Source organism: Lycorma delicatula, chromosome 1 (assembly GCF_047948215.1).
Source record: "Lycorma delicatula isolate Av1 chromosome 1, ASM4794821v1, whole genome shotgun sequence".
NCBI lineage: Eukaryota > Metazoa > Arthropoda > Insecta > Hemiptera > Fulgoridae > Lycorma > Lycorma delicatula.
Genome location: NC_134455.1, coordinates 152,823,190 through 152,835,497, shown reverse-complemented (window position 1 = coordinate 152,835,497; position 12,308 = coordinate 152,823,190). Strand labels below are relative to the sequence as shown.

Genomic DNA, 12,308 nt, shown 5'->3' with positions numbered 1-12,308 from the left:
TTAAAAAAAAAAAGAAGAAAATAAAAAATAGAATGATACTACATCTAATATTGACAAAAATACAGCCATGATAAATGAGTTTAATGTCATTACAATTTACTGCGTTTGCAAGTCTGGAAAGGTCTCTGTTGACGTATCCAATAAATTAGAATGCGGAGCGCAAAACCTCCACCTAAGAGTAATTGACAAAAATAAAAAAAAACTCGTTTTCAGGAACTTTTAAACATTTTTTTAAATATATTAACAGATATATATATATATATATATATATATATATGTTAGAATATATATATATATATATATATATATATATATATGTTAGAATATATTAACAGAAATTTAATTATGCTGATCACATTTGAGATAATAAACATACATTTTCAAGTATACAACGCATTTATTAAGAATAAATAACAATAAATATAAACTACTCTCAAAAAAATATATATAACAAAATATCTGATGTGAACATCACATGACTTCCTTTTGTACGCTTATTAAATTACATATACACATTTTTTTTAAATGAAAAGTACATAAACTTTTATTTCATTAATAACTTCTAATATTTTTTCTTTTTTTTATTGTTGTTGAATTATTATTTATTGTAAAAATTTGTTTACAGTCAGAGGTTAATAGTTTTTAATAAATCAATATATTTAAATTAAAAAAAGAAGTTAAAAAAATAAAGGAGATGAAGTCGGATTCGAACTGATGTGCCTTCCCCTTGTACAATCCAAATATTTCATTAATTAAAATTTTATTTGCCTTTAACTTATAACTCTGGAACCAATGAAAATAAGTACTACTTATGATAAATCGTTGAAAAGCTCTCAATGAGGGCTTATTACTGCAGTTAAGAAATTTGAATTTTGGGCTTTTTTTAGACACTTTTGGTCCAGTCGATTGCAATCAAAAGGGGAGGTGCACAACTAGGTGTTAAAACAGTCCTAAATCCAAAATGTCATCATTTTACGGCTAACCGTTATGCGAAATACATTCGTACGTACGTACAGACGTCACGCCGAAACTAGTCAAAATAGATTCAAGGATGATCAAACTGGATATTTCCGTTGAAATCTAGAAACCAAAATTTTCGCAATCACAATACTTCCTTTGCTGTGGTACACGGTCTCTCGACTACGTCCTAGAAAGTGTCCAGGGGTGGATGGAGTGCCTGCGGAGGCTATGAATGCCTGTTTAAGGAAGGATTTCCAATACCATGGAAGATGACGAGAATGGTTCTCCTCTCTGAGGGAGGTAGCGTAAAGGTCGGTCTAATGCCACCAGGTTGAAGGAGGAGTTAGAGATAACTGGGGGATTCTCGGACAAGCAATATGGCTTCCAGAAAGGAAGAAGCGCAGTGGATGCTGTTAAAAAAGTGATAGAGGGGGTGGAGACGGCGGCTAGGAGGTCTAGGAATGTGAGGAAGATTCTCCTGGTCGTTTTCCTGGATGTCGCTAATGCATTCAATGCGGTGAGGTGGGAGGCCATATTGCGGCAGTTGGAAAAGCGAGGAATTTCACCTTACATGTTGAGGATGATGCAGTTATACCTCAGTGAAAGGAACTTGAGTATCACGTCTGAGGAGGGAGTGGAGGTTTTCGTGCCCATGCAGCGTGGGGTGCCGCAGGGGTCAATCTTGGGGCCCATCTTGTGGGATGTGGTGTACGACCTCCTTCGGCAGGAGTGGCCGCCGGAAGTACAGTTAGTGGCATATACTGATGATTTGGCGGTAATAGTGGCGGCGAAGGAGCTGGAGAAGGTGGTGGGGATAGCTACGAAGACTATTGAGAAGTCAATAGTAAGTTATGGCTTCAGACGCAGGGGCTGCAACTGTCAACTAAGAAAACTGAAATTGTAGCAATGACGGGGAAGCGGCAAATATCCCCTTTGCTGTCCTAGTCGATGAAGAAATGATCGCCCCGTACGAATGGCCCAATGGCTCCCGCGAGACGTGTTCCTGTTGTCTGAGGCCGGCATAGCTATGTTTAAATTCTGAGCTGTACATATTGTTATAAATATTGAGTGTAAGTAGTGTCTGAATGTATTATGTAAATATTGATGTGAATGAGAAGTGTGTCTGTGACGCGGGTGGTGCTGATGTTATGCCTTTATGTCAATTCTAGCACCACCCTGGGTGAGGGAGTGGGTTTTTAGTGGGTCCCGCTGCATGTGCGGTGAACCTCACACACCCAGTGTGCTGGGCGTTTGGTACAGGCAAATTTTCCCACTTCCTTTACTTCGTGCAAGGAAGTAAAAATTATTTAGATTTACACTTCTCACATGTTTAAGTGGATAAGCTAAGAGTCTAAAATTCATAATAAGCAGGGCCTACTTGTAAGTGACAGATAGAGATGCCAGCTGAAAATTTGAGTTATCATTTTTGAGCAAAATTAATATGAAAATATTATTCAATAATTTTTATTTGAAAATAACTTCGTTCCTAAGAGCTAATAGAGGTGAGTAACATCGCCTGAATAACAAAAATAAAAAACTCTACTGATAAAAATATTAAATTTTGAAGAAATCTCAGACGGAATTCCCATGAAGCTTCCATAAAGTTCTGTATATGATGCATACAAATGATAAAGAAAACATCAAAAGGTTGTAAAGGGACTCCTGAAACAAAAAGCAACAAACAATGGTCCACATAAAATAACTATCACTCGGAAATAGTAAACTCCTAAGAAAAATTAGTTCTAAAAATAGAGGTAAACCATTAATTTTAAAGAAAATAATTTATGTAAGTTATTTTTTCCATTTCCCTACAGCTTATTCCAGATAACTTTTATGAATCTATTTTACAATTATTAAAACTAAACTAAGAAAAAGGTTGAAAATTAATCTTTGGAAATAATTATCTCTGAACCAATAATAATAATTTTAACCCAAATAAATTTGGAAAACGTTCGATGGGATTAAAAATAAGAAAATGTATATTACAGTAATTTAATTTTTTGTTGTTTAATCTTCCCTTTCCTTTTTATACTTTATTTCTTTTATGAGTGCAATGGAGACCAGGTCAGCTGCTGCTTTGGTTTCATCTTTGATGTCTCAGAAGTTCTCTGTGTCTACAGAATCATCCAAGGATTCTGTTTCCTTACTGGAGCTGTATACAAAGCCAAACTTGTAGCTGAAGTTTCAACAATAGGGTTGGCCAAAAAGTTATAGCGGTTTTGTAGTATGAAATAAAACTCAATATTTTTTATACAAAGAATGAACTTTAATCAGTAATATATTTACCAGTTTGTCCAATAACCTTTTGCCATCTTTCTGGCAACTTCATGATTCATAGAACTTCTGGTCCTTATCCGTAAAAAACTTAACCAAGTACAATTTCCAGTCATCATGATTAGAGCAAGTTTTACATTCAAAGAGTTATGCTAACTTTGAAATAAATGGTAATCTGATTGTGCAAGATCAAAGCTATATGGGGATGAGGCATCACTTCCCAATAATTTTCCATGTTAAAGATGTGTGAGGCCTTGCATTGTCTTGGTGGAACATAATTCCTTTGCCAATTGTGGTCATTTCTCTTCAACTGCTTTTCCTCCAGTTTCATTAGTTGTTGACAGCAAGCATCTGAATTGATCACTTGGTTCCTGAGAAGCAGCTCAAAATATACAATGCCTTTGTAATCCCACCAAATTGACAGCATGATCTTTTTTTGATGCAATTCAGCTTTTGATATGGCTTGTGTTGGTTCACAACACTTGGACCATGATCATTTTCAATTTATGTTATTGTAGGTGATCTAATCTAAAGGACATCAGTGATTTCATGCTTGACACGATCTGCACCAGTCACAATTATGAATATCTCACTGCATTATAATGCACTTGATTTGGTGGACAATAGTACATTTATTTTAGTAAAGAACTGCTTCACTCCTGATTTTTTTATAATGTGCTCGTCACACTTGCTGTCCTGATCATGGTTATGCTGTTTCCAGTGTCATTTTTGAAACTTCCAGTTTCTATAACTATTACAGAAATATTTGCGCTCTTATTTAGACGCAAAGGCTATAACATAAGATATAAGTGGTATTTAATATGCCGGTGAAAATGAAATAACTGTAAACTATCTTAATAACATTAATTTGATCTCCACAAACAAAGAACTTGAATAAATTTTATTGACAAATAAAACCAACAGAGTGTACAGGAATACAGAAACAAAATAGATTCTATTATACAGTCCAAATGTACAATCCCCTTCTAGTAGTAATATCTAAAGCTGGGATAATCTAAGAAATTTATAAATATTTGGTTAGAAAACAAAAAAAATGGATGAAAAACTGAAAAGTTAATATTACTTCAGCCTTTTCTCTATAGTGCTGAAAATATCTTACGTTTTGTTAATATTATATTTTTCTGAAATGTATTTCTTGTTGCATTACATTCAGGTACTAATTTATTTTTTTATTTTACTCTAAAATATATCTCTTATTCATATATGTAATAATGTAAACCAAACATGTTTATTTTTATTCAGGATAATAATTACATACAAAATACAAATAAATAACTATACTAACAGGTTACTGAAATAGACTGGAACAAAGATGTAAACTAAAAATCTGTAAATAAAGATTTTACTTATAATCTAATAGATGGACATTTTGATTGTTAAACAATCATCATCATCAGTAGGTGCTTAAGAAAACGTATTTATTTATATTTTAAATACTCTAAAATAAGTAATGAAATAATTAAAAATAATAATTAACAATAAATAATACATACAAGACATTATGAAATGAACATTTTTACATGTTACATTAACATCATTTGAAACCTCCCATCCAGATAGTCCATTACAGTTTAATATATACCGCTTTTGTAGGATGAATAGATCAAGTTTATGTCAAGAAGAATGATATATGAGCTTTAAACTAATCAATAAAGTATGATTGTCAACAAGAATTGTATCTTTTCAGCAAGATATGATTTAAAGTGGAAGAATTAAAGGAAGGATTACCATTTCATGTTCTTACAGTTGAAAACTTTCACAAAAAATGTTTAATAAATTTAAAATTCAGAAGGCTATAAATATCAGTACCATATTTTTGTTAAACAATGAATTTTCTGCATCTATTGATAAATTAAGTTTTCCTACAACCTACTATCTATCTATTTATTGCATACATTTCTTAAAACTATTGTTTCTAATAAACTAATTTTGTAACTAGTTTGCTGGCAATGCCGGGCAAAAGGAGATTTCTCTAGTCTATATTTATTTGCTAAATGCTTCATTTTTTTTAGTTTCAATCTTTCTTTTACTTTGTTCTACATATCCAAAATTACAATTGTTCTTTTTAGAAAACAATTTCTGCTCTTTCAACTTGTTTAGTTTTATCATTATATAAATGTGTCAATATTTTTAAAAAAATTCTACTTTTTTAGAATTAAATTGAGTTCTAAATTTACTTATTCTAAAAATATCATCTGCATACCTATTAAATAATTTTTTTTTATTGGTATTTATAATATTGAAAACAATTAGTTCTTCCTTGTGTTGCAAAAAAAATACTTCTGACATATGTTATATAAGGATGAACCCATTGTTAAGACTTCTTGGGGAGTGGATTATAAGGAGTAATGAGAGGTTTAACATAAATGGTAGGTGATGTCAGGTTAAGGGCAATAATCAAATACCATCACTTTTTTGAATACAGATAAAAATTACTTTACATTTAACGGTAACTACATTTAAAAGATAAATAAACAGAAATTTAATTATTCTGATCAAATCAGAGATAATGAGAGTCTAATGCGGATTGCAGTAGCAACAGATCAGTATATCAGTAACTGAATTGGTAAGCATACCCCTCTATATTTTTACTTTTTTAACTATTTTATTTTTATCTAATTTTTCACATTCACATTCTGACAATCAGAGATCTCTATGAGAGCACTAAATGTAGAGTAAAAGAAAGAATAAAGTAGAGTGGAAAAATTAATTTTTACAAATATTCATTTTGCTACAAGGATACAGTTTGCTGAACTACTTATTAACATCTCTAATTACAATATATTAGGGATTGAATATAACTTGTTCAGAAGTTATTTGTTAAATAGAATTGTAATTAGAAAAAAAATATATACAAGATTTCTTTTACAAAGCACTGGAAAAGTGAGAGATTCTATGTTGCACCCCTTACATTACAGTTATGATACCAACTGTTATCGGGTAAAAATCTAAATCTTCTTTGTATCATGAAATTTGAGTATTTCTGTCTAAATTTAAAAAATAATAGTTAGTCATAAATAACTCATCTTGATAAAACCAAAATTATTAACATTGAACTTAAAAAATCTAATCAAATGGTTATAACTGGTACAGTTGAGTGAAGAAATTAACTGCAGTGGTTTCCTAGGAATGATTCTAGATTCTGTGCTACTGATCTATATACATTAAATTCATATTATTAATTTACGTATTACCAGTAAAAATTACACAACAAAGCCTTTATAATCGATGATAATTATGGTTATCAACTAACAATAGACCATTCTAAATGATTCCACTGTCCCGTGAATTATGGTTTCATAACAATATACCTCAAACCAAATAGAAAAATATTATAATTAATTTTCATGAGTTTCTTGAACACCAGAAATACAATTTTTGTATAAGAAGCAGGTGCAATACAGGTAATGCATGTACTGCATAATTTGTTCATGGTATTTATTTATCATATTCAGTTAAAAAACAGTACCTTCAGTTTATATTACGCATAATACTTTATCAGTCAAAATTAAAATGCTTGTATTTTACAAAATTATTAAACAAAATCAAATGTTTAATTACAGCTGTATGAAAAAACATTATTAAAAACTATTACCTACCTTGTTATCTCTGTAATAGTCCTGAAGTTATTACAAATAACTGAGGGATACTGTAATTATAATTATATTAATAGAAGGTTATGCCCACATCCAGAGCAGGGCATGAGAGTAGACTGCAATGACATGTGGGATTTGTGATTCCTGATTTTTTTTCATCTATTCATCATTGGAGAGAACCTTATACATTTCCCAACTATAAAATTAAATCTCATATAAAATATTTTTATTGAGTTTGGGCTTCTCTTAGTACTCTTTCTTTGGGCCTGTTTTTTATGTATAATTGTATACAGTGTATACAACATAACATATGTACTATATATATAATACATAGTAAAAATGTTATATATATATATATATATATATATATATAGAATTATTCCTCTTATCATACATTCCTATACTTCAGAATCATTCCTAGGTAACTATTGCAATAAATAAATTCTAGTTTTAAGTATAACAATTTTATTAAAATTTTGTAATCTAAACTTTAAATATCTTCAAATAAGAGTTCTTGCATGTGTTGTTGATCTAAACACATTAAAATCCTTTTACTAGGTTACTTTTAAACTTTTTTTATTTTAACTGTTAGTGTAACGGTTGGAAAATATTTTTAGAACAAAAAAAATTAGATTGGATGGGGAGGCCCCTTACCGAAACAGTCTTAAAAAATTACTTTTTATGAGATGGTCCTTCTTAGTTATCAAATCTATAATATTTATTCATAATGGTAGTGATTAAAAATTATTTTGTAGACCATAACAACTATGATATAAGAAACAGAGATAAATTTAATTATCCGATACACAGAATACAATATAATTGTATAATGTGGGACTTATAATGTACAATATAATACATTAAATATCTTGTTAAGCTTAAATATACAATCATATTGAAAAAAATTGTTATTTTTATAAAGTTCATCTATTGTTTATTTAATAAACTTATTATCATTGCAGATAAAAACAAATGATCATTAACAAAACAACTGATGTTGGCAAGTATCCAACTAAATTAAATACTAGAGCAAAATATTTCATTAACCAATGAATGTTTTTAACGCTAAATCAATATAAATCAGTTTAATATTAAGTGGCAATTTTAATAACTAAATAATGATGCAAGATTCCACAGCGGTAAAATTTTTTGTTTGTTTCATAATATTATTTATAAATTTTATTTATATACATTGTTACATTGTAGAACCAATACTCATGATTAATAAAGCTGGTACTGAAAATTATAATAATAAGCCAGCTATTAATCACTTTGAACACACTGGGAAAATACCAGTAACAGGAGTGAGTTTATTTTGGTTTCCAAATAGAAACAAAGAAGTTCTTCCAGAAACACAACTTTGTCCAAATGGAGGAAGATGGATAATGGGGCAGTGTGCAAAAAGGTGGATGTTGTAAGTGTACTGTTATTTTTTTTTATTTTCATTACTTAAATTACTACCCACTAATATGTAAGTTATCTATTTTTTAGGTAATACATTTTTAACAACCAACTCAAATTCTAATTTAAGATAGATTTTAATCAATTCTAAATTTAATTGATGTACATGTTATATAAGTCAAATGTTTTAAAAGAGATGTTTTAAAAAATCTTTCTTAAAGAAAGAAATTTTTTTTGGGTTTCTGTTACAACAAATTTATTTTATGAATTGTATGAAGGGCTTAATTTTTTTTAAAATTTTTTCTAATAAAAACAATAAATTTTATCCCAAACTAAAAGTTATAATTTTCATCAAAAATATCTCAAAAAACAAAGGATCATTTCAAAATGCTGTTTCTACAGAAATGTAGATTTTTCAAGGGAAATTGCTGTATATAAAATCAATCTTTTTAAAATTCCCATTAAAAAGTGCTTTACACTTAAAAACGAAGGTTTTGTAGAATGAAATTTTTATTTTTTTCAGGAAACATTTTAATTTTTTTAAAACATTTTCTAAATTTTATGACACAAAAAATATGTTAAATGGATTGTTTTTCAACGAAAAAATGTTGTTTGTTTGGAAATATCTTTTTTAAATTTATAATAACATGAAAATTATTTAGATTAATCTCGATGAAAAATGTATCAAATCATTTATTTTGTTTATTTATTTTTTTATTTATTAAAAATTGTAATTTTAATCGATAATATATAACAAATAAAAATCTTTTTAGAAGAGATGTTTCTAAAGAGATGCAAATTTGATTTGATTGGAAAAATTAAGTTCATAAGAAAAATATTTTTTTTTAAATTTCTTTTTACAAAAATTGTAGTAATTTCTTTGAATATATATATATATATATATATATCGATATATAATATATATAATATCGATATATACGTATATATATATATATATCGATTAAAATTACAATTTGAATTTCTTTGAAAGAAAAGAGTTAATTCTTTGAAACTGTTTTCATTTAAACAGTTTAAATGAAAACAGTTTCAAAGTTAAATTTTTTTTAATTGGGTGAGAACTTAAGATACTTAATTTGTTTAGAGATTTTTTGAATTAATCAACAGTATTTGAGAGATTACACATCTTTTTGAAATGATGCTTTGTATTTAAAAATGAATGTTTCGTAGTTTTCTTTTTTCTTGTTTATTTGGCAAAGAAGAGGATTGCGGAGGGGATCTAGCGTTTTGCCTGGGTTTCCTTATTGTTGTTTGTTTTGATATTTCCCTGTTTTATGCCTTTGTGATTTGTTTTTGTTTTATGTTTTGTTCAACGTTTTGTTTTTAGTATAGTTTACTGTCGCGTGTTGAACTCACCTTATATACTCTCGGGTAGTAGGTCAGTTCCTTCGGGACCGATGGGAATGTCACATGTGGCATTCGCATTGGTGGCATCCTGACTGAAGCAAGGTCAAGGCTGAGAGATGCCTTTTTCCGAGGTTTTGAAGACGACCTCCAGTAAAGCCCATCAGGGCTAGGAACGCAGGGGGCGGCATGGCGACCGTAACCGTCACATGGCGGGTGTTTTCCCCTATGGGGTCAGGATGGATGTAATAAAAAACAGAAAATAGATGATTTTTTTCGAGAAAAATTTATAAAACTTGGGTAAAAAATGATATTTTAATAAGAATTAAACTGTTTACAGTTTAATAAAAGTTAAAAAATGAAATTTAGTTTTTACTCAAAATTTTGATTATCCGTTTTAGCCTCCTTTCTTTTGGTTAACAGAGGTTCCACTGTAATCTGTTTCTACATTACTTTGTAGGCATATTTTTCTCATCAAACTAATGAGAAAAATTCACATAACTAGAGATTTTAAATCATTCTGTTATAAAGGTTACAGTCAAAGAATATTTTGTCCTTACTTCTGTTTTAAAGTCAAATAATGTTTTATTAGAACTTCATGGACACAAATTATTCAGAAAAATTATTGGCATGAATTCTACAGAAAAATTTGAAGAAGACAGTTTACTGTATCTCCAACATAAAACCAAAAGAGAAGATTGTTGCAAAATCCATAAAAAAAAGCAAATATTCAATATCAAAATCTGTGATAACTTTATTTAAAACTTTATTATTTGTACATGTCATTAAATATGTATATGTTAAAAAAATGTCTTAATTTTTCTAGACAGATGAAGTATGAGAGAAATTCTATGCTTCTTACTTGATGTGGCTGCACCATAACCTCTGCGTCAGAAACACTAAAGAGGTAATAGTACAAGTGTGATTGCACATTAAAAAAAGGAAAAGAAAAAATTGTGTAACATTCTTTATTTTAATAATAATAATAATTTATAATAAAAGCAGTAATTTTTGCTATTTTGTAAATACAATATACAAAAGTTAAATAAATTATATAAATATTGACAAAAAGTATGACATTTTTTGCACAGCTGTGATAAAGTTCCACCAAAAGGGTCCCCAACTTTTTTTATATAGAATTAGTTGCAAAAGAAAAAAAGATTAGAGAATAATAATTAATTACTACATAAAAATAAGGCAAATAGTGAAATAGCAGATGAATTCTGGGAAATTCTGGACTGAACAGTGGCAGAAATCAACTCAAAGCACACTAAGATCTTAATAGGGGATTATAATGCCCAACTGGGTTAGGAAAAAAATACCGAGATATTATTGGGGAAATGGCCAGCGCACAACAAAACCAACAAAAACGGAATTCGACTAGTTGAACTAGGCAAAATACACGGAATGGTATCCAAATCCACATGTTTCAAAAGGAGGCCCAATAAGCTTAAAACCTGGGCAAGCCCCAATCAGAGGATCGGAGAGTTTCGAATAGATCATGTTTGCATGGACAAAAATGTCCATAGAGAAATCCAGAACGTTAAGGTACTTAGATGGATAGATTCTGGTTCGGACCATAAAATAGTCAAAATTAAAATAAATTTCAAACCGCTCAAAAGGCAGAAAATGACACAAAATAAAAGCATATTTGACCCGAGAAAATTAATAGCCAACGAAGGTTACATGCAAAAAACGGCAAACGTAGACAACACATTAGAGCTTAAACAAACCATCGAGAAATTACAACAAATAGCGGAAAACATAACTCCACCAAACCTCAAATTAAAACATCAGTGGTGGACCGAAGAATGTAACCGTGCAGTTATTGCTAGACACAAAGCTTGGGTGAGACATCAAGGAGTGAGGTCTGAAAAATCCTTTCAAGAACTAATCGAGCAAAGAAAACTTACACAGAAAATTCTTAGGCAGGCCAAACGATGATTTTATTCTTGTCATCTTCTTTTATTGCGCACACATCGGTAGTAACCTCTGAAGTGTCTAGAACAGTAGTAGTTTTAGTCGTTTGAACAGCCTTAGCAGTAGTTGTCATCGTTTTACTACCATAAAGCGATTGAATGGCTAATATATCGTCTTTGCTTAAATTTGAACGTTTGTTTAGTAAAGGGTACATAAGAGCATCCTTATTGAAAGAGTGGCGTACACCCAAGATGTGACCAATCTCATGCATCAACGTGCTCAGAGGGCTGGTTTTGTATTTTTCTTCTGCCTTCGGGATCAAAATTCCAATTCTCCTCTTCATCAATGTGAATCTCTATGGGTGTGGCAGTGTTAGGAGAAAACGCGTGCCTCAAAACACCTCCAGTTCTGTCAAATCTGCTTGAGCATCGAACTTTATCGTTTTTGGCACATGTGTGGATACCATATTTGTCATAAATAAGGATATCATATCCGTAATAATCATTTTTGAAACTTAGCGATGTGTGCTTTGCCCACTCGTCAAAAGTTATGTTAGCCAACTTCAACTTTTCAGCCGCTGCTCGTTGATAGTGCCATTTCAGTTCTGGTTTTCTCCATACGATTCTTGAAACTGTATACGGTAATATATCTGGTACATCGCATCGAGGCTCACGCATGAAAGAGATGGTCTTACTATTTAACTCCCCATTAACCGGAAGACGGAAAGATTCTTGAAACAGTCTTACCTCATATTTTACTGCTTTTTCATCAGTT

The 12,308-nt window shown here is 30.2% G+C and overlaps 1 protein-coding gene across 1 annotated transcript; it reads left to right on the top strand.

Annotated features, from left to right (window-relative positions):
- Window positions 1-7,815: 7,815 nt before the first annotated feature.
- Window positions 7,816-11,466, top strand: LOC142324445 (uncharacterized). Its single transcript, XM_075365277.1, has 2 exons — window positions 7,816-8,265; window positions 10,441-11,466. The coding sequence occupies exons 1-2, from the start codon at window positions 7,970-7,972 to the stop codon at window positions 10,478-10,480; spliced, it is 336 nt and encodes a 111-aa protein (XP_075221392.1). The 5' UTR covers window positions 7,816-7,969; the 3' UTR covers window positions 10,481-11,466.
- Window positions 11,467-12,308: the final 842 nt, after the last annotated feature.